The sequence below is a fragment of the Cydia amplana genome, chromosome 2 (genome assembly GCF_948474715.1).
Source record: "Cydia amplana chromosome 2, ilCydAmpl1.1, whole genome shotgun sequence".
Lineage (NCBI taxonomy): Eukaryota > Metazoa > Arthropoda > Insecta > Lepidoptera > Tortricidae > Cydia > Cydia amplana.
This window is the reverse complement of record NC_086070.1, coordinates 911522-934628: the sequence shown is the minus strand read 5'-3', so window position 1 is coordinate 934628 and position 23107 is coordinate 911522. Positions and strand designations below refer to the sequence as shown.

Sequence of the window (23107 nt, the reverse complement as noted above, 5' to 3'; positions counted from 1 at the left end):
ACATAATAGGTACCTACATATTTTTTCTTTCGGAGCGATTATTTCCGAAAACATTCACTGTATCAAAAAACATTGTTAAAGGTACCTATTCATTCTAAAAGACCTATCCATCGATGCCCGACGCCAGTAAGTTTTCTCTCCCTTTCTGAATATAAATATGAAAGTCGCGAAATTAAATATATGTCACAGAATACCTAAATAATAGTACTAGGTGCAGGAGATTCACTCTCTAACAAAACGCGTCTTTTACGACAGATTTGACCGCTAGGTGGCGCAAGCGCGAGCAGGCATCCGTTCCGTAGCGGTGCGCGGCAACTACTATGGCTAGACACCAAAATTGGTGTGGACCGCATGTACTTGTAGCGACGAGACGAAATCGCGGAGTGAGCCACGCCTGTACATTATGTTTTAATTGTTTCAGTGGATCGAATGCTGCCGATAAGTCATGGCGTTCAACACAACTCGAGAAGCCAAGTTGATGGCGAGAAGTAAGTACTTTAACTATATTAATAATTTGAGCCTATATACGTCCCACTGCTGGGCACAGGCCTCCTCTCATGCGCGAGAGGGATTGGGCTATAGTCCCCACGCTAGCCCAATGCGGATTGGGGACTTCACGGACTTTACATACACCTTTGAATTTCTTCGCAGATGTATGCAGGTTTCCTCACGATGTTTTCCTTCACCGAAAAGCTAGTGGTAAATATCAAATGATATTTCGTACATAAGTTCCGAAAAATTCATTGGTACGAGCCAGGATTTGAACCCGCGACCTCCGGATTGAAAGTCGGACGTCATATCCACTCGGCCACCACTGCTTTTTAACTAAATTATTAGGTGCGATCTCCCTGGGTACGAATCTCGGTTTATGGGTATTTTGTGCTTGCGAAATTTGTTCCTCTTTTAGTATTTTTTTATCCCTATTTTTCATCGCCCATATTGCATTGCATTTTTTTGCATTGTTTTTCTTTGTGTACACTAACCTTTTAATGATGCATTGTACTAACCCATCTATGGATACATATAAATTCACATTTATAGACGGGTCTATCGCGAAATTTATTTTATTACCTGACGTTTCGACCAGTGTCGAAACGTCGGTAAATAAAGGTACCTAATAAAATAAATTTCGCGATAGACCCGTTTATAAATGTGAGTTAATATGTGTTCAAACCGCGAAAGTTTTAAATATTACTTATACATGTATGTATCTACGGAACTATGGATTATGTTGGTCCGAAACAATTTTTTTTTTGTTTTTTATAACTCGCTTTTTCATAAAATTCTCAAGCCTCAATTAGTTAATGTATGTCTTATCCGTCTTATTTTCTTACAAATACATAAGTCAAATAATGTCAGGCTAAGACAAACAATTATTAGTTTATTGAGGCTTGTAGACTCTGACCAGGCTAACTTTGCACAAACTTGGCGGTAAAAATGCATACCTTCAAGCTCCGTATTTGACGTAGGTACTCGTAGCATTTGACATGAAAACTTATCGTGGTTCGACTCTGGCGCGTTTACTTATGTATTACGCTACTAGTATCCAAGATACAGTGTAGCTCCGTGATTGTTATATGCAATTTAGGGTTCTAGCTAAATTGAACATTCCATAGCGTAAGTATGGAACAACCAATTTAGCTAGGACCCTAAATGGCGTAACAATCCCGTATGGTGATAGATACAAGCTTGGGTTAGTTTGGGGCTAAGTCAATCTGTAGGAAATTAATCAAATTATTAATTATTGACTTTGACCCAACCACAATTATCCATTGCAGGAAGACTGATGATCGCCTTCTTTGCTGGAGTGCTGTGCATCATCATATCAGCAATATTGATGGCCATCAATCCCGTCCACATCATAGCTAAGTTTGTGAGTATTCTATGGAGCCGATGGTCCCGGCGGGTTCGAATCCTGATAAGGGCATTTATTTGTATGTGTTAATTTATTATACCTATATTTATCGTTGTCTAAGTACCCACAACACAAGTTGCCGCCTAGTACCCATAGCACAGTCAGCAGCAATAGTTGCTAAGCGTGCGAGGGCGAGGTGTTCAAAATGATCTTGACGCGACTTTATTGTTAAGAGAATAAGAGCGCGTCAAGGTAATTTTGAACACCTCGCCCGCTTAGCAACTTCTGCTTTGCTGTACATACAGCTTTGCTTAGTTTGGGACTAGATCGATCTGTGTAAGATTGTCTTCAAACATTTATTATTTATTATAATATGGATCTTTTGTGAAATTAACAAGATAATTTTAATATTCTGTACCTACCAAGTATAAGATGGAACCGAAATGCGTATTGTCTAACCTTTCTCTCAGTTTAAACTTATCCTGGTTTTTCTAAATCGTAATATCGTGAATGTTGGAAAGAGATAGTTGTAAAGGGTATAGCCGGGTAAGCATGGCCAAACTGCCCTTAGCGAAAAAAACAATTTCCTTTTACTGGATTATTAACCTATATATAAGTAGTGCTTTCACCAAATATTAAGCCTCAAATGCTTCAGATTTAAAAAAAAAATGCAAAAAAAGAAAAATCATTTTTATTTTATTACAGCCAAAGTACTAATCCGATTTCTTTGTAAGCGACCTTAATTGTATATACAACATACCCATTGTATATACAATTAAGGTCGCTTTCTGAAAAAAATTATATTGAATTATCTCTTAAAAGAATAGTAAAAAATTGAGATGAAAATATTCAGAAAAATAAAAAAAATACATGCGAGATAGCGACAGTTATCAAATTTACATATTTCATGTAGAATTTAATAATGTTTAACATATTTTTTTTTCAAAAATTAAAATCGGGATTAACAGTGTTAAAAACTCGAATTTGTAACATCCCATAATACCTTCTCTTCATACAAAATAACTTGTACGTTATACTAGAAAGTTATATTCCCAACGCAATTTGAATTTAGAACGCGACTTATTTTGCTGAGCGCGGACCTTAAACTCCGTGGCTGTATGCGGCTAGGGCGAACGGCATTCAGAGATTTAAAAAAAAAACCGGCCAAGTGCGAGTCGGACTCGCGCACGGAGGGTTCCGCACCATCAACAAAAAATAGAGCAAAACAAGCAAAAAAACGGTCACCCATCCAAGTACTGACCGCGCCCGACGTTGCTTACTTAACTTCGGTCAAAAATCACGTTTTTTGTATGGGAGCCCCACTTAAATCTTTATTTTATTCTGTTTTTAGTATTTGTTGTTATAGCGGCAACAAAAATACATCATCTGTGAAAATTTTAACTGTCTAGCTATCACGGTTCGTGAGATACAGCCTGGTGACAGACGGACGGACGGACGGACGGACGGACGGACGGACGGACGGACAGCGGAGTCTTAGTAATAGGGTTCCGTTTTTACCCTTTGGGTACGGAACCCTAAAAACAGGAACAGGAACGGGAACAGCGCGGGAACAGGAAAATAGGCACGAATTTTATACAGAGCGTTAACGATTGAAAAATGTCTGTTCCTTTGATGAATAAAATACGTCACATTCTAAATTCAAATTCGTAAAGACTGCGTTCACAATATACTTCATTCGTTTATGACTACTTAGCTTTGCTTGTATGAAGAGAGAGTATTATGGGATGTTACAAATTCGAGTTTTTCACACTGTTAATCCCGATTTTAATTTTTGAAATAAATATATGTTAAACATTATTAAATTCTACATGAAATATGTAAATTTGATAACTGTCGCTATCTCGCATGTATTTTTTTTATTTTTCTGAAAATTTTCATCTCAATTTTTTACTATTATTTTAAGAGATAATTCAATATAATTTTTTTCAGAAAGCGACCTTAATTGTATATACAACATACCCAAATTACAAAGAAATCGGATTAGTACTTTGGTTGTAATAAAATAAAAATGATTTTTCTTTTTTTGCATTTTTTTTTTAAATCTGAAGCATTTGAGGCTTAATATTTGGTGAAAGCACTACTTATATATAGGTTAATAATCCAGTAAAAGGAAATTGTTTTTTTCGCTAAGGGCAGTTTGGCCATGCTTACCCGGGGATACCCTTTAGCATTCTATCCGTTTCTGTTCAAGGTGGGACACGATATAGAATATTAAAGGCTTGTGTAACTCTCTCGTTCGTATCCTCACGTACAGTCGACATCACTTTACCAATACGTAGTAAGTGTACTATTTAGGCCAGTACGTGATTTCCTTAATTTTCAACTGACCGTCAAAAAGGTTTTCGATTCGACTTGTTACCTCAAAACCTGCGTTATTTCCAAAAACGATTTCAAAAAGTTTTTTTTTAATTTCATTCACCTGTCCCGTTGTCTGTCTGTCTGTCGCTCTGTAATCAAATCTTGCAAGTTAAATTTGATTCACTTCCCGGTTTCCGATTGAGCTGAAATTTTGCATGCATGTACCTATAAATCGGATGACAATGCAATATTATTATGACATAGAGCTGATCTGATGATGGAGACAGGAGGTGGCCATAGGAACTCTGAGATGAAACAACGCAACCTAATTTTGTTATGGGTTTTTAGAATTGTATCGATGAGTATTAGTTGTCTGTCGTAAGAAAAGTACAGTCAGCACTAAAAGCTTGTACCAAAAATGAAATTTTTGCCAAAAACATTTGCCGCATTCGGGTTATCTCATCTCATCTATTCTCTGCCCTTGTCCCATTCACTTGGGGTCGGCGCAGCATGTCTTTCTCTTCCATACCTCTCTGTCACCCGTCATCTCATCATTCACTTGTGTTCGTTTCATATCATCTCTCACACAGTCCATCCACCTTTTCCTCGGTTTTCCTCTCCTTGTACTTCCCTCCACATTCATTCGTGTGTGTCAATACCTTTCTCGTCACATGACTTTCATCCCTCCTCCGCATCACATGCCCGTACCACGCTAGGCTGTTTGCATTCGGGTTATCTATTTATCATAAATATAAAACTAGCCGGTCAAGTTCTTTAGGTCAAATATTGTCTTAATTAATCGAAATTGCACACTAAATTGCAAGACACCCGTGTTGATATTATTTGATTTACTTACTATAAGTAATTAGATTTATGCGAGTCTCCCAAAGGGTAAAAAACCATAAGAATAAGTCAAATAGTCAAATATTTTCCAGCAAACCCGCATAGCCCCCAACTCCCTCCCATACCACCTACTCCAGTCCGAGGTGGAGGGGGTCCACGTGAAGGCGTACCTCTTTAATGTCACCAACCCCGTGGAGTTCCTGAGCGGGAGGGACCGCAACATGAAGATGCAGGAGATCGGCCCTTTTAGCTACAAGTGAGAGGTTATTGTTAAGTTAGGGCCACTTGCACCATCCCACTAACCCGGGGTTAAGCGATTAAACCGTTAACCTAGTGTCAAATTGTACTGGAAACCATGGTAACTCCAGGTTTAACCGGTTGAACGCGGGTTAGTGGAATGGTGCAAGAGGCGCTTAGTGTAATTAATCCTTAAAAGCATTGTTTAGAAAACCGGCTGGATTTTCATACGCGCGATTTTTTAAAATTGTTAGTTTTTTCGGTTTTATGGCCGCCATTTTGTATTTTATAGACACAAACAACTACAAGTTCTGACAAAACGATAGGCTTCTAACCAGGGATCGGAACCGGTTTTTTGCAAAAACATAGAAATAACCATATTTTACGAATTATTTTATACTCGAAATGTAGGACTCAGTTGTGTTTTTAGGTTACGACTTCGTATTATTAGATTGCCCAATTAGAAATGAAGTAATTAGCAAAGAACTAAAAAATACCGTTTCCGTTCCCATACAAGAAATACCGGTATCCGATCCCTGCTTCTAACAAACGATATGGAATGATAAATTAATTAAAAGGTTTACACGATTTAAAATAAAAAATATATTACAAGGACAGTTATGCATCGAAAACCACGCTGCTCGCGGATTGGCACTGTTAATTTAGCCTTGCGCGTTATGAGTTAAAAACTAGTGACATAAAAACTACGTACCGTTTTAACTTAAGACACGTATATCTGAAAACTAGTTTTTCTAAATGCCTAACTAGTTTTTTTTTCAGTTTTCGCAGTGTCTTAGCATAACCCTTTTTGTGTCGCCCGTCGTCGCACCAATATTTTGACTCTTGCAGAATGCCGTAAACTGTTTTTAACTAGTGAAAACGAGTAACTTGAAAAGGGAATTTCATGGTGACATATTTTTTCTTTACAGAGAACTTCGCTCCAACGACGATTTAGAGCTGGACCTTGACGAAGGTGTGGTGCGATACACGCCCAAAGTGAAAGTAGAGTTCGTTCCTGAGGAGTCTATCGGGCGTCCAGAGGACATCAATGTCACTATACCTAACATTGCTATGCTGGTGAGGATTTTTTTTACACCACATCGGTGGCTCACAGTCATATAACCCGCCTGGTAGTACCTAAACTGTTTCGGTCCCTTTAAAATTTCTGTACACACCCTGTCTGAAGAACCCTGCCTTCTGAGAAAACCAGGTCGGCGCGTTTGCGCGAGTAGGCTAAGCATAGAAGCGTCATGCATGACAGTATCTCGCGCATGAGATGCTACCCGAGATAGATGTACTTTATTAGAGGGAGACGGGTAGTTTGTCTCGCGCGCGGGATACTGTCGTAGCACTTCTGGGTGAGTAAATGAACGCTCTGCCGATGGTTTCGAAGATTCAAATTCGACCAAAGCGTAACTCACAAACTCATAATAGTTGTTAATACTTTGATAACTCTTCCTCTGCAGAGCATGACAGCCATGATGTCCTCATACCCATTCTGGACGCGGCTCGGCTACAACGCTTTGCAGAAGCAGGTCGAATCAAGAGCGATCATAACTGGTAAGTAATATAGCATGCCCACGAATTCTTCCGTAAAAAACTTCTAAGTCCTTTAGTACTTCCGTAGAAACTTTAAGCACTCATTGTCAGAAATATGTAGTCAGAAGCATCAAAATGATCTTCACACGCGTAAATGTCTCATCCATCACCTTGTGTATAATAAACTATAAACGTTATCATGAAGTTTACGTTAAATGTTGTAGTACCGGCACACGAGTACCTGTGGGGGTACGACGAAGCGCTCATCACCATGGGGAACACGTTCATGCCCGGATGGATACACTTCACCAAGATGGGGATCATGGACAGGGTACGTGAGAAAGTCAAAATAGTCAGAAATTAACCACGTTTTGCCCACGTTTAACCAGCTTGTAACTTGTAATACAGCGGATATCACTTTTTGACAGCTTTTGTTAGAAAGGGACTTCCACTTGTATTACAAGTTACAAGCTTTTGATAAACAGGTCACTAGTCTATTAACAGACTTCTCATTTTTAAGATTCCGTACCTCAAAAGGATAAACCGGAACCCTGATAGTATCACTTTGTTGTCCGTCTGTCTGTCTTTTGACAGGCATGTCAAGAGCCTTTACCTCTGGTACGCGTGGAGGTATCGAGTTGAAATTGAAATTGTATTGTATTGTATTTGTATTGTTTTGTTTTGCAGCTGTACGACAAGACGGTCCCAAACCGACTGGTAGTTGGTGCAAGAGATGGTGATAAGTTTGAGATTAAGTCCATGAACGGGGTCAGTGGACTGAGGTCGTGGGGGTACGAGGATAATACGACCAGGTAAATGGAAATTTTCACAAACTGGGCCGATTATTATTTTGTAGTCGATTCTTTTCCGTCATTTTGGCGAAGATAGAGTTCCCTGTTCTGTACAATATGAGCGCAATTTCACCTTATGTCCTAAAAAAGCTTCCACTGAGTAACGAAAACGTACCTATTGGTATAAAAATTACATACATTTTTGGGAACAAGTATTAATTTCGTATTTTTTCCTCATATTCCTCTTTTAGAAAAAAATGCAACACATTCACCAACGCGTACGAGGGCGTGGCTTACCCGGACGACTTGACACCTGACAAGGAAATCCGGATCTTTCGGAACGTTCTGTGCCGGTTCCTGGAACTGGACTACCAGGTAAGGTTACCAGACATCAGTAACTTTTCTAAATGTCAGGAATTTTGGTTATTTTATTTGTCAGCACTTGGAATTGATCATGTCAGGAGTTTTATACAAATAAAAAATAATTAACTGGTATAGGTAATTCACTCTGAAAGTAGATATCATAAAAAGAAGAGGGACCTTGAAGTGCTTGAAGCTGGATTCGAAACGGCGTCTTAAGCTTTGTAGCATTATTAGTATAGTGTAGGGTCTAGGGGCCCAGGCAACCCAGCAATGGTTTCGAGATGGGAAGGGGGCGCTCCTAAATTCCAAGTGCCATACCAAGTGCCTAGGGGCCCTAATCTCTAAATCCAGGTCTGAGCTCACTTGGTACACCATGGAAAAGAACAGTCGAATTTTTAACTATGAATACAGACGAAATTCCTGATGTAGGTACATCAGGAATTTCGTCTGTAAGTTACACATTTATACCTGATAACAGTGATAACTATTTGCAGGAGCAAATCACCATGGATTTCGGAGCTGATGCGTTTGTGTACAAGATCAGTAACCGGACGTATTCGCCAGGGAAGGACAACGAGTGTCTCTGTGGCAAGGGGATCTGCATGGACGGGCTGTCGGATCTCTCGCCGTGTTTCTATGGTGAGTGCACTGCGAAAGGGTGTAGCAGGATGGACTTTCAAAGATTACCCCCATAGTTTTGAGTTAGTAGAGAGCTCGTATTTTTTAAATAGCAATATGAATGAAAATTTATATTATTGCTGCTCTACAGTGATGACAATGTTAGTTATTTCTTTTCCGACAATTGGGGATTGTAACAACAGCTTGTCTTTCGACAAAGGTCTCCTCTAAAGATTGCCAATAGCTATTCTTGAAGGGGCTCTTTTTAACCCTTAAATGCATGCTTTTTTAGTTTCGTCAAAAAAAAGTATCAGAGTCTTCATGAGCTGTTATAAGAGGAAAAATAAATAACTCTACGACTAATTGATATTTCTACTACTGATTCATACTAAATCATGCATTTTACACCTGAGTCTCACAACACAGTTCGGCCTACAAGCATGAAACTCCGTTACCATTCCAGGTCTGCCTCTCGCCATGTCCAACGCACACTTCCTGAACGCGCCTCCTGAAATGTACGAGCGAATTGAGGGCCTTCAACCGGAGGAGGCCAAGCATGGAGGACGGTTTCTCATTGAGCCGGTGAGAATCAATCAGTTCTAAATAATTCTTGGTATTTTTGACCACGAACTCAAAGTGTCTTAAAATATGATCAAAGTGGTAAAATGCTGAGCATTGAAAGATATCTTGATAATACGTATCTTTAATTCTTCGTCTCCTCCAATACTCCTAAATGTTTGTATTTTCACTCATGAGGAAGGAAGATATTGATCATGAATACACAAACCAGGTAGGCAGGGAGGGACCGACAAAGCTATGAACCCGTCACATTTCCTCCTCCTTGCATCGGTTTCCTTATCTCTGAGGGTTGTCGCCACTTCTAGGGAACAGCTTCTCTTCTTCAATTTACTTGTTTTGGGATTTTGTGTACGCAGCATTACATAAAAATACTTATTTGCAGCAAATCGGAGCCGTAATAGAGACGGAGTTCACAGTGCAGGTGAACATCGTGATGGGAGACGTCAGCTTCAACGAAGAGGCGAAAGCCATGTCCGGCATGGTTGTGCCCGTTGGATACTTTAGAATTGTAAGTATCTAACAAAATAGGGCTGGATGTTACACACTGTCCAGGTAGAACAAGAATTCGTGACTTTGGCTACCGCAATAAAGAAATTCCTTAGATCGTTTAGTACATATATGGAGATGGATGAAAAAGCTGTTAAATAGGGGTGATAAAGGACAATTGGTGAAAAAAAAAACCCTTATCCCCAGAAGATAACAATAGGATCACCATCATCTTTATGTCAATAAAAACTTTGCATTTGCAAGATGGACGGTCTTCAAGATGTTCAAGAAAGCTTCCCCGGCATGCAGCGTTTTCCAAAATGTTGTAAAAAATTATCTTAAAGCTGAAACTTTCCCGTATTCTTGTCGCTCTTTAAGTACAGTTCCAAGACAAGCCAACTGTCTTCGTTTTTGATTCTGTTTATCATCTATTTTTATTTTGCTAAACTAGAAAATATTAGCGCATTAACAGTGACAGACTTTTTTTTCTATTGCAGATACTACCAGCTCTGCCTGAACACACCAAAGACCAATTAAACCTGATGTACAAGACCGGGCCCGCGATCTTCTTAGCGGTCGAGATATCACTATACATCCTCGGGACCCTTCTCATTACCTATTCCTTTGTCCAAGTCTGCAGGACGTGGCTCTGCGCTGATGAAAGAGCTATCGAGTACCAGACCCCGAGCGATGAGAAGAAGGCAACGATATTGTGCGTCCCGTTGATGGACTTTGATTCTAAAAGCAATAGTTTCTTGTGATTGAGGATAAAGATTTTTTGTCTATCCTTCTTACGATAGCAGAGGGGTGGGGGTGGTGAGCAGGGCTCGTTCATGCACTCGCTCTACAATACCATTATTTTAGGGACGCTTACGCCATAAAATAATGGTGTTGTCGAGCTAGTGCCATTGTGGGTAAAATCCGTCGCACGCGTGGAGCGGGTGAGCGGGTTAACGGAAAATAGAGTCTGTGCGGAAAGAGAAGAGTCGTGAAATGTATGGGACCCAATACATTTCACGACTCTTCTCTTTCCGCACAGAGTCTATACTTCGTTTTTTTAGCATTAGAAATAAGGTAAACAATCTTGATGTGTCTTTTAATTGAAAAACACATTTTAAAAATAAGTTACGGTAAATATGTAACAATTATGAATCTAATACGATCTTTTATAGTCTTCTGCTTTCATAAGAAATACTAGTTATTGATTTTTAAAAAGTGTTTTTCAATTAAAAGACATGTCAAAATCGCTTACCTTCTTTCAAGTTCTTTCTAATGCTAAAAAAACGAACTATACTATGAGCAACGCTAAATCACGCTAAATGGCGCGAGTGGGTGCGACGGATTTTTCCTACATTGGCACCCGCGTGCGTGCGCCCGCTCCATGGAACCGCGCCAGCTAGCGGATGCCCTAAAGGTGTATGATGTTTGACTAGCAAGCCACATACGTACGGCATGTGGCATACTGTCACACCACCATGAAAACTACTAATGTGCTGCCGGAGAGTTTCCAAAACTGCGATCCACATGGAATACTGGAAACGAAAATGGAATTTCCAAAATAGAAATTTTCTTTATTTGTAAATATTTTTTGAAATTATTATATTTTCAGAATTCTTTGGAAACCTTCCGCAAGTTGCGCATATGTAATGAAAACGAACCAAAAATCTTTTAAATGTAGGTACAGTTACCTGCAATAATATCTTACTCTTCGAGGGCCACAAACATATCTGACACGCTCTTATGGATCTACAAATAAGACCGTGACATGCCGTGACAGATATTTTTACGGCACTCGTTGTGTAACATATAATTGCAGGTGATTGTACAGGGTAACAACGTTTTGCTCAAACAGTGATATTTTCCACTAGTATATTTTAATACGAGTAATTTGTAAATTTAATTTTAATTTAATTACAAGGGGAAATGCGTTTAAGGATTTTAAGTATTTAATACGGATCCATTTAGGTTATTGTAGGGTGTATTCCTAACTATCCCTGCCACACGTGACCGAGGTGGGGACAGGTGGGAATACATGTTTTTTTAGGAATAAGTATTACTGTGATACGTGGTGGCACGTAAAACATATTTAATATTTATGTAAGTAAGTACTTCAATTGAGCAATATTTTTGTGTTCATTTAAAGACTTTTATTAGGTTACTACCTAATGCAGGTATCATGAATAATCCAAATAACAATAATATTTGCATTATCACAATAGATAGATCGTTTATTGATAAAAAAAATAAAAAAATAAATACATGTCAGTAATATAATATGTTAGCAATATTCAATTATTTAACCGATTGTGTTTTAATAAAATATGGCATTGTATAAATGTCGTATAATTGCCAATTTCTTGCGAAAAGTATATGTTTTACTATATTTTATCGATTGTTAAACAAATGTCGTTTTACTTACTTATTCATTAAATAATAATTGATAAATACATATTATTTTAAATACGTCCTCACACTCCATGTAAATATTATTAAACATTAAAAGTAGATAGTTATAATAATTATTGTACATATTTGGTTTCGGATTCATATAAATTATATAATATAAATTTTTTGAAATTACGTTTTGAAAAATGCTATATAAAAAAATGGAACAAAAGGTACAAAATAAGCTGTTGTAAATAAATAATTTATAATATCAAAAGTTACATCTTTTAATTACAAAACCTTTTTGGCGATAAATAAGGGTCAATGTCACGATTAATTCAGAAATAAAATGGAAATAAAAAAGTTAATATACCTACTTTGAATTTCAAACATTAATAAAAATATAACTAATATCAATATAAGTGTCAGAATATTTATATGCGAGTATAGAAAGCATGTCTGGATAGTTGAATGATGTAGAGGCTGAAAGGCAACTGTGCTTTATAGACTATATAATGCTGATTGTTCATTAGAAACCATTAGAAATTATCTAATGTTACGTAAGAAACAGCTGTCGGTCGGTTTGATGTACTATAAAAAATAAATTAACTCGTAATTTACATTTCTCTCTATTTTTGCACGTCACTTTTGATGCCCGCCTACGGTCTAACATGTATCACTCTTGTCTGACGCCCATAATAGTCGAAATCTCTAGAACGATTGTCACTGTCCGTGTCCGTGTCCGTGTAATAATCACTATCATCTGTCTCATCACTATAGCTATACTGATGCTTGCACTTATACTTCTTCCTGTCTTTTCTGATCAGTCTTTGTATATCCTTGAGCGGTGGATGGTCGTGTTCCACTGGCTCGAAGAATGTCCTCGCATGGACCACAATTGGTGCTTGTGGTGGTGGTGGATACATAAGTGGAATAGGTGGTACAGGTGGTACAGGTACCAGAGGGTAAGGGCAGTTGTTAAAGCAACCAGCCGCGGTACAGCAAGGCTTCATAACTTCATCTGGTTTTTTTGTAGATGTTGTTGTGTTTTCAACAGTACTGTTTAAATTTGTAGATTTCTGAAGATTAGGTTGCATTTGTTGTTGCATTAGCAGTTGATTGTAATCAAAAGGTAATCCGTTTACTGATAAACTTTGGAAATCAAATTTTGGTAAAAATATTTGGTTGAGAAACGCTGCGTAAAGTATAGAGCGCATTTTGGTAATGGTGAAAGCTGAATTGATTCATACTTTGATATAAGGAAACTTTGTGTACATAACGAGTAATTGTTCATTGAAATCTATTGAAGGTAGGTAATTATGTAAAGTAACCTGCACTCATTGTTATACAAGTTTCAGGCGGTGCATACATCGGAGTGGAAAGGAGCAGCTTTATGTAACGATTTTTATTTTTTTTTGTCATTTTCTTTTTTTAATTTTGGGGATAAATAGTTTTTCACAGAGAAGTATAATACAAAAAAAAAATAATAAAAATACATTTATTAAAAATAAGCATAACATTTACATACAAGAAGAGAAGTTTGATTTTATTACCTGTTTATCGTAATATTAAAACGCACTTGGTCGGTTCAGTTACAAAACTTACTTATCTTCCACCTAAGTTTAAATTTAACCAAACTTTTTGTACCGAGACCGAGACTGACTGAAATAGCAAGACACGTTCGTATGTTTCCGTGAAAATACGATGGAAAATAATTATGTACGACATCTGTAATTATTGAGCAACGTCAAAAGATACTGTGAGGTTAGTAATTTTCTTGTTTGCCGGCGGACTGAATATGACAGTTCTACTGTCTGTCTTAGCGACCGCAGACCTTCGACTATTTTTAGGATATTCAACGCTTTTTGATCTATCCGTTTCTGTCCCCATCAAATGTGTAGCATCGTCCTCGCTAATCTTTTTCTCGAACTTCACTTTACCTTGCTTGCTTATGTAAGATAACATTGGTCTTACAAGCTTCGTTTCATGTACGACCGTCCCTGTATCATCACTCGTTTCAAAACTTCTAGCACTTTTTCTATAGTTACTTAAATGTCTTTTGTTTTTTTTTAATTTTCGTCTTTTCCTGCGACGCCAATCGTTATCAGAATCAGTATCTGTGCTGGAGGAACTGTCTGATGAATCTAAAGAACTAATTTCGCTCTTCGAATAATTAGGTACTCTTCGCGGCGGACGTCTGAAAGGAAGAGCGGGTGGCAAGGGGAAGATGAAAACAGGACCTGGAGCGGGAGGAACCATAGGATACATAGGCATGGGTGCTGGTACTATAGGAACGGGCGGTGGTGGTCGAGGGGGCTCAGGCCTCGGAGTGTCGCCATTACTTTTACATCTGCACTTCTGATGACACGGAGAGCAAAACGAGTAAAACGCAGGCGTGCAGCTTGGAGCGCAAACACAAGGTGGACAAGGAGGACATTGCTTCGGCCTCGGTTTATCCACGCAGAAGTTTGGAGGTGGTGCTTGGGGTAATACGAAAGGCATGGGGAATCCAAATGGCAAAGGAAATGGAATTGCAAACTTCGCATCGCCGTCATCGTTATTAGGGGCTTGGGTTGTCGTGGTAGTAGTAGTGGTTTTCCTCGTCACTATAACAGGGACTGGGACCGGGTAGGGTACTGGGACTGGTACGGGTGGCGGCGGTGGCGCCATCATGATCATGGGCGGTGGCGGAGGAGCTGGTTGAAACATTGGCATGGGTATCGCGAATTGTACGTTTACTGTCCTCATAGCAACTAAGAATATGATTGCCGATATCCATGGTCTCTGTAACAAGACATTAAAAGTCTGAACTATGTTTAATCTTGCAACATAGGTATACCACTAATATTGAAAAATACATTATTTTTGGGCAGCTGTATCTCAAGACCTTCATGATCTATATGGCCTCTATGTAGACCAAATTGTACTCAGTTTGATGAAAAATGTTTAGTCTACTTAACACATTTCCTTGGTTACTTTTACCTGAACCTAACAACAAACAGGGAAAATTGACAAAATAAAAGAAAACATCTGAAAATTTAATGGTTACGCGAGTAGGTATATGGATATACAATAAAATAATCCGGTGGGCTTTAGAGGTCAGAAACTTGAATTTCGCTTTCTTTCGCTACGGTGCAAATGTTTGGCATCTTGGCTAGGCCCTCTGTTCATAAATTCGAGGAACGCTTTATTAAGTGCTTCCAGAGACCTCTTGGTCCGTATATAGACCTCCCGTAAAGCGCCACTGCTTTAGAAAGAACTAATACTTAAGAATTAATAAATATTTGTTCATAATCTTACATAGTCCATTTTGTAGCACCGATTATTAATAGAAAATATTCAGTAATCGATGGTGTTTAAGGTAGCTCAAGTGAACTATGATTTCAACACACGGATACATTTTGGTACCAATAGTTATATAAGTTTATAACATTGAATTTATATGCAAAATACTGGCATCGTACCACCATGTGAGTGATGTGAGGTTGTGTAACATATATGGCTATTCAATATTCGAATCAGCTATAAAATGTAATATTTCGATTTCCATAATGTTCATCCATTAAAAAACTAATGTCACCAGTGCACATAATTATTTGAAAATCTTGACTTATAAGTAATAAGGCGACCGGTTTAGTAGAATATACCCACGGTTTTTTAAAGCTATTATTAAGTACAAATGTCTACACTAGATATCACAAAGTTAAGGGAATCTAAAGCTAAATTTTATGTTGCAGTCATACAAACGGAATATTTTTGTTAGTAGGTACTTGTGACTCAAATAAGGGAAAGGGTATATACCGTAATTATTTATTTATTTATTTATCGTATGGAATTCAAGTTACTGGATTTAAGTTAAATATTACCTATTCTAGAGAGTAGAGATTGATTGATTATACTTAATTATAAGAGTCGTTAACTTTTTTGTATTGCCCACAGAAGTGCCCATTTTCTAAAATTATGTTTGACCCATTTTTCATGTCTTAACTAGGTAGGTACTTACCATGGTGATCGAATCCTACTCCTAGATGAAATCTGATCGACCATCTGCGTGAATATCCACTGAACTACTGAACGTTATCAGAGTTTCACTCGTTCATTTTTAACAGGAACAATGCAAAATACGATGCGACCGTATTCAATAGATTCTCGAGGACGAGTACAGTCGCTATCAGATACCTATATCGGAGCAGCTAAGGCGCTCACAAATATCTCAACACGCCTCTATTGTCAGGGCGTTAGAGTGCGTGTTCAGATATTGTGAACGCCTTGGGCGCTCCATATATCTGATGGTGACTGAACATAATTGAAATGCATTAATAACCGATACTGTCATGAGAAAAAAACCTAGCTCTTTTAACCTTTCATTAGAATGTGGTGGTCAACAATTAGTGGGTTCAAACCTCGGTGTGCTCTATAAAACAAAAAAAAATCATTCTCGAAAAAAATGCAACATGGCAAAAAAATTCTCCAGGATCCTTATTAGGTACGACACAGAGAAGAGGTTACATTGATACCAAGAGACCTTTTACTTTTAGATACCTAAAAGGTAGATACATACGTATTTGGAAAGCCTGTTTGTTGTAGGTACTATCCTGGTTCAGAGGTGAAATATTATTATGTTGTAAATGAGTAAACGATGACGCCTGAGTACTTGCGCCTTCTTATATTTATACTCTATTTGACGTTCAAAATAACACAATCTTTATGCAAATATAATATTTTATTTACAATTATAAAAGTACAAAATTATCTATACATACAGTACAGTCAGCAGCAGAAGTTGCTAAGCGGGCGTGGTGTTCAAAATTACCTTGACATGCTCTTAACAATAAAGTCGGTTAGCAACTTCTGCTGCTGACTGTGTATCTACATGTAGGTATATTACTGTTGCTGTTTATGTTTCATGACTTGTTGTATTTCTTTTTGACGGGCTTTTCTTTGCAGTCTTTGAATGTTTTTATTTACATCTTTATCATCTGCCTCTCTTGACAAGTCTCTAGTATTAACATTGTTATGTAGCCTCGCCTCGTCTGCAACCCTGACATATTTATTGTTTGTCTCTTGTGCTCTATCTGCGTTACCTGTTTCTTCATTAGGTCCTTTATTATCACCTAACCAATCCTTTGCTTCATTTTTTGAAATCGATTTTTCAAATACAACATATCCATCTTTGCTAACATATTGTAGGACAGGCGTTAGGTAGTCCCGTTTTCTAGCATGCCTAATTTTCTTGTGTCTTCTCATAGACCTGCGGTTCTTCCAAGTCCAACGTTTTCTGTCAGAGTCACTAGAATCAGTGTCAGAACTTGAGCTTGTGTCAGTTTCCGAGTCTGAGTCATCAGAGTCGTGGTGATGATGTGATTTCTTGATAATCTTGACTTTCCTCTTGTAGGGTTCAGAAGGTTTTCTTGGATCTTTTCTAGGATCCTTATAGGCTGGATCAGGAGAGTAGAAAGGCATGACAATGACTGGAAGTTTGGCTTGTGGAGGACCACCGAGCATTGGCATGCCCATGGGCATTCCAGGTAAACCCATAGGCATGGGGCCCATGGGTAGCGGTGGACTCATTCCCATGGGCATTGGAGGCATTCCCATGGGCATTGGAGGCATTCCCATAGGCATTTGTGGAGGGAAGGGAGCAGGCAGAGGTTTTTGTGGGCTAGGGACAGGATTCCCTGGATTTTCTGGTGGACCAGGCATGAAAGGAGGAAACTGCGGAGGCAAGGGTGGTGGCTGGAAGGGCTGGCTGGTCATCTTGCAGTGCATTGGTAGAGTTTGAGGGAGGAATTGGAAGTTAGTCGGACATGGTGGCAGTTCAGGCTCAGGGTCTTTGGCCAAGACTGCCGTGAAGCTTACCAGGATTACGTAGGAGCACAGTTTCCTGGCCATTTTAATCTGTGAAAAAGAGGATAAAACTTATGAAATATGGCGTGAATCATTTGATGAATTCTCATTAATATCCACTATTTCACGTTCTACGAGTACATGTATACTCGTACCTACTTAATTACGTATGTAAACTAATTTTAATTAACATGGCTAAATATACCAGAGTCTAAAATTACCCATTTAAATATAAGTAGGTACCTACATCACGGCTATTATAATGATTAATGAAATACTAAATGTATGTATTTTTCAAACATACCTTATCAATACCATCAAGTTCGAGACCACGACAATTTTTTCACACCGTACCTAACTTAGACTCGTCTATTTATCCCAATTGCTCTCTCCAAAGCATTTCTTGAAATGCGTATACGCAAAGAGCCGCTTTTATGTAAATCAAAAATCACGAGGCCAGGTGGCCAGGGGACAATAAGTCGATAACGTAAGATTTACGTAATCGAGCATACAATGTGCTTATTGTCGATTTGGCTTACGTAAGTCGGGATTATAGGATCTAGGTATAAGTGTACGATATACACTTATATAGACTGACTTAGTCATGGGGCCGTTTACAAAACTGTTTAGAAGACCAGCATAACTTTGTTTGAGATACATGATGGTAGCTGCTACAAGTCTAGATGTCTGTGCTCTTCGTTAAACACACGTTTGTCGTTTTGTGAATGCTCAATACGTCTTAGATTTAAGCCGAATATGTATGTTTGTATATAAGCACGTTACATATGAACTTACATAATAATCTCATTGTGTTGAGTTAAAATTACGCTATTTAACAGCATGTATTATCGGTTTTCCTTAGTCACGTCCGAATTTTGATTGACTCCGCTAGTTCTTGTCGCACAGAGTTTGATATAGTTTGATATGACAACTTATTAATTAAAATATCAAGGTATGTAGCCTAGCCTATCTCATGGCCTATCTGTCTAAGTAATTTAATTATATCTGTAAATATTCCTAAATAACTTCTCATATTCCAAATCATAACGTTGTACAAGACGTAAAGCGTCATTCGTCTTCCAAAGACCATGGCCTTAAAGTAAACCACTGTAATTTCAGATGAATCTCCACCATGTCACGCTATTCATGACACTCCACGTCATCCACACGCAAGCTCAGTTCCCAATGCAGTTCCCTTCAGCAATGCCCATGCCAATGGGTATGCCACCCATGCCAATGCAAATGCCAATCGTCGGCCCGCCACAACTGCCAAGCGTCGTAATGCCATACCATTCCCGTACAGCCGATAAATTCAGAGAGAAACCAAGGAAGCCAAAAAAGTCGAGGAAACTGAAGAAGAAAAAACAAAAAAAGAAACGTTACGAATCGGAATCCGATTCTTCTGGTTCTGATGATAGTCGATCTATGTCTGGGTCTGAAAGTCTTGAAATCAGTTTAACTCGTAGAGCTAATAAAGATCACAAGAGAAGACGTGAGGTCCTCACGCCGGTGGTGTCTTACGTGACCAATGATGGCTATGTGGTATATCAGAAAAAGATAAAGAAGGATCGGGCTAAGGACTGGTTGGAGTTAGGAAAGAATTCGGATCCTAATGCGTTGGAAATCAAGGATAGTGAGAGTGATGAGTTTGAAGGAAAGGATTCGGTTCGGAAGCGTCGTTTTAAGTCTCGTCGGTCATAGTAAAAAGGCAGCCTTGAATCTATTAAAGCTATAGTGTAAATAAATTTATAAAAGCGTACGTTAATGTAAATTTGTAATATTTGTATAAAATATAATTGTTTCAGATGTAAATATATGTGTTTTAATTTAACTTATTTCATTTAAGTATTTAATTACATTATATTATATATTATTAGTATTTTATTACTACATTCCGAGTAAAAGAAACTCTAGGGAAAAGAACTTTGATAAAAATTATATTGAAGAAAATACTTGGATATCGCGGGGCTCAGGGTGTATCGCAGGAGGCCCAATGAAAAACGACTGAAAATTTTCGACGAATACTGCAAAATACATAGGAGTTGTAAAAGGCTTTCGAAATTTTCGACCAAAAGGTGCAGTCGTTCTGATTCTTATTGTCCGTACGGCTTACATAAGTATCTAGTGTAGGTATACATATGTAGCCAGTACCTTTGTATGGTTTAGGTAGGTACCTACATGGATTGTTTTACGTAATAGAACCTGCGAATCTCTTTGCAGCATGGGTTTTAGCGCAGTCTTTGCTTGTTGAAGCCTAACAACACAACTACAGGTAGGTAAATTTATATTGCATCTATCTTTATTGGAAATTGGGAAAATAAACTGAGTCATAATCCACTGCGGCATACGATACCCAAGTATAAACATAATATATAGGTATAGATATAGACCAACCATCCATTCATATTTTGATTGATCCATCCAGGTAGGCAAGTACCTACCTACTTAGATTATATTAAAGTGGAGAGAATGATCCATCCAAGATCCAGGTGGGGTGGATTCAGATTAATTAGATAAGTGGATAAGTGTATTGGTACGTACTTCTTTAGTGGGTAGTGTAAAGAGCGGTAGTATTAGTGTGACGTGTATTTTAGCCATGCGTTGTAGTGATATCAATGTTTGTAGTGGTCTAACAGTTAATATTTATCCACATCCACGTTGGCAATATAATAAACCGATATAATAATAGGCTTAAATAAAGCTATATAACCGTGTAATTACTTACATTTGTGGTTTTCAGACTATGTTTCTAATACTTCTTACTATCACAACGACGGCGGCAGTCTTCACCAGCGCTCAACATTGGCCGCATGTTCCGCAGGCTCCGCAGCAGAACTACGCTGCAATGCCCCAAACTTCATATTACCCGTTCCAGCAAGGTCAGCCATATCCAGGCATGCTACCGTATGGGCAAGAGTGGATGCAAGCCAGTCCACAGAAACCACCTTGGCCCTTTAGACCAGGGTATCTCTACGGTCCGCCTGGTCATAGGGCACCTTTATTTTTTGCTTAGTGGTTTAAAAAATTATACACCATTTGCACTTTTATTCCATTAAAATACTATAGAATATGAAGTTGAATGACAGTTAATGTTTGAATAAAAATATTTTATGAATAGAAAAATATAGCTGGTTGCTGTCATCTTGTCCATGATTATTGTCTATGGTAGGCGCAAAGATGTTGCCAGCAAATAAATAAAATCTGATATTTTATAAAAATCTGGAATTAAATTTAAGTTATTTTACTTAAGCATATTACATTTATGTATAACGAAAATAATGATATTTAATATCTGATTGTAAGCATAATACATTCTATTGTCTAAGATTCAAAGCTGTAGAGGAACAACAAATATAAACGTGATTTTTATTATCATATTGAGATCTTTAATCTTTATGTGAATGTGTTTCTATCTACCCCTTGATATTTCTTATTCTTGTATTTGTGAAATTATTATGAAAGTTATATTAAGCAAACAACTGTTATTAACAGGGGTCGGACAAAAAGTGCGGATGACGTAAAAATGACGTAATCTTGCACACAGGATGATGTTTGAGTTTGTATTTAAACTTCCGTGTGACATGTAGTAACAAAGTAGTATTAATGAAGTAACAAAATAATCGTAAATAAATCCATGGAATTAATAATACAGGTGGTAGGGTGATGTAGTATTAAAATAAATTTCACGAAACTTGCCACAATATTCGAGTAAAGATGACATTTTAGAGCGTTTTCTTATACATTAGTAAATAAAAATTTTAGCTAAATATAATCGTGAAGATACAATAGCTAAACAATAACGAAGTCAATTTATTGTTCATCTGATTGACAATGTGTCAGTCAAAAACGTACTTAAGTACTCATTTCAAGTGGCGATATCGTTTAATAAAGAGGTGATAAGTGATAATTGTTTATGAAAATCAAAAATACTATTTGAAATCATCCTATAAGTGGTTTGACGTCATCCGCACTTTTTGTCCGACCCCTGGTTATTAATTAATTCAAAATTCAAGATATTTTACAAAACAGTATGGCAGCACTATAACCCTGAAACGTCAATGTCAAAATAATCAAATCAAGACAAATAGACCAAAATACGTGTCGGCTGTTGCGTTAGCCGAAGCGATTACATTATCCGTGTTTACTGTAGTTTTTGTTTAATACGAAGTGTTTTTACCGATTCTATAACAATAGTGGCTTCTGACAACGTTCCCAAGCTACACAATTTCTCTTAACGTGCGTTCTGTGTGTGAAAATTGGAGTCATGTTATAGTGTCGTGATTAAAAGTTTAGGGAAAAAACATGGATTTGTCTCTAGATAAGGATTGGAAGAAAAAACTTGGATTCCAAATTAACTTCAAATCGGATTCCGAAGAAGACCCGTATGTGTATTTTTATTTTGTTAATGTGTTTGAGTGGTTTAGGTTAAATCGTTACTGATACGCAGTTATCAGTTGGTTTCGAGAGTTTTATGGGTTGCTAATAATCTAATGGAGTGATTATACGGCCGAGTTCAGAGTGGACTTTAGGACTACAATTAGCTGTGATGCCTGTGATGGAATGTGTTGTATTTATTTCTGGTTTTTGTTGTGTAGAAAATTATGTTATGATTATCGAGTGTTTATGTTTTGATTAGTCTGGTTTTACAAAGTATTTTACGATTTCACCACTTTGCAATACACAATATTGTAAGATTGTTCTGTACTTCTGATTTAGTAGACATTAATTGTCACAATTGAAAATTTCAATAAATGTTTATTAAAACATTTTTCTATTCTCCAATGCTGAATTTGCCAAAACCAAAACTTTGGTTGAACACTATCAAAAATACACTTTTTTGCCTAAAATTGAACCTTCAACCAGACACCAGTAGAAAGTGATCAAGGATAGGAAGGAGGATTTATTTTAATTCTTCAGACACACAACCAAATCTATCTATTTATACACAGCTCAGCACAGCACAGTTACCATGTGCCACATCAAACTCCCCAAACTTGATGCCCATTTTGCACAGTGTTTCCTACTTTTATGCGTTTTTCACTCAAATCACACACTTTACACTGTAATTGCACACTATTGTCCTAGTTTTTCTCGTCGCCACTGATATAGCTCACAGTTTAGGGTCCAAGCACATGCACTGGTCCAGGTTCGCGTTGACAGACTGTTTTTTCACAACTACCTCACTTTGTACACAAATGTCAAAACCTACCCTCATTGTCTATACATAACACTATCTATTAAGCCC

General features: G+C 37.7%; 5 protein-coding genes across 6 annotated transcripts in view; 3 read left to right on the top strand and 2 right to left on the bottom strand.

Moving 5' to 3' along the window:
* Positions 1-403: 403 nt before the first annotated feature.
* LOC134655737 (scavenger receptor class B member 1-like) lies at positions 404-10391 on the top strand. Its single transcript, XM_063511205.1, has 12 exons — positions 404-488; positions 1779-1873; positions 5110-5273; positions 6184-6331; positions 6721-6814; positions 7018-7124; positions 7481-7605; positions 7836-7959; positions 8442-8586; positions 9029-9147; positions 9527-9652; positions 10128-10391. The coding sequence occupies exons 1-12, from the start codon at positions 446-448 to the stop codon at positions 10389-10391; spliced, it is 1554 nt and encodes a 517-aa protein (XP_063367275.1). The 5' UTR covers positions 404-445.
* A 3358-nt stretch (positions 10392-13749) lies between these two features.
* LOC134662028 (uncharacterized) lies at positions 13750-16137 on the bottom strand. Of its 2 annotated transcripts, none has more exons than XM_063518283.1 (2): positions 16019-16137; positions 13750-14799 (listed from the first exon to the last, which is right to left on the bottom strand). In XM_063518283.1, exons 1-2 carry the CDS (start codon positions 16019-16021, stop codon positions 13750-13752), a joined length of 1053 nt encoding a protein of 350 aa, XP_063374353.1. In that variant the 5' UTR covers positions 16022-16137. The 2 variants fall into 2 exon arrangements, with proteins under 2 accessions (XP_063374353.1, XP_063374352.1); XM_063518282.1 differs by lacking the exon at positions 16019-16137 and adding an exon at positions 15316-15482.
* Positions 16138-16899: 762 nt separating this feature from the next.
* Positions 16900-18187, bottom strand: LOC134656775 (cleavage and polyadenylation specificity factor subunit 6-like). The gene is made up of 2 exons (XM_063512301.1): positions 18167-18187; positions 16900-17913 (listed from the first exon to the last, which is right to left on the bottom strand). The coding sequence occupies exon 2, from the start codon at positions 17905-17907 to the stop codon at positions 16900-16902; it is 1008 nt and encodes a 335-aa protein (XP_063368371.1). The 5' UTR covers positions 17908-17913; positions 18167-18187.
* Positions 18188-18981: 794 nt separating this feature from the next.
* On the top strand, positions 18982-19563 carry LOC134655726 (uncharacterized). Its single transcript, XM_063511193.1, has one exon. The coding sequence runs from the start codon at positions 18982-18984 to the stop codon at positions 19561-19563; it is 582 nt and encodes a 193-aa protein (XP_063367263.1).
* A 2486-nt stretch (positions 19564-22049) lies between these two features.
* The window catches only part of LOC134655718 (uncharacterized), a 57211-nt gene continuing 56153 nt past the window's right edge, over positions 22050-23107 (top strand). Inside the window, exon 1 of the mRNA XM_063511182.1 lies at positions 22050-22244. Coding sequence (XP_063367252.1) covers positions 22165-22244 — 80 coding nt within the window. The 5' untranslated portion in view covers positions 22050-22164. The remainder of the gene's footprint in view (positions 22245-23107) is intronic.

Coding starts and splice junctions, on each gene's coding strand:
- LOC134655726 (XM_063511193.1), top strand. CDS start 18,982: ATGAATCTCCACCATGTCACGCTATTCATGACACTCCACGTCATCCAC.
- LOC134656775 (XM_063512301.1), bottom strand. CDS start 17,907: ATGGCCAGGAAACTGTGCTCCTACGTAATCCTGGTAAGCTTCACGGCA.
- LOC134655737 (XM_063511205.1), top strand. CDS start 446: ATGGCGTTCAACACAACTCGAGAAGCCAAGTTGATGGCGAGAA. Junction 6,332..6,720: donor TACCTAACATTGCTATGCTG/GTGAGGATTTTT, acceptor CTTCCTCTGCAG/AGCATGACAGCCATGATGTC. Junction 9,653..10,127: donor CCGTTGGATACTTTAGAATT/GTAAGTATCTAA, acceptor TTTCTATTGCAG/ATACTACCAGCTCTGCCTGA.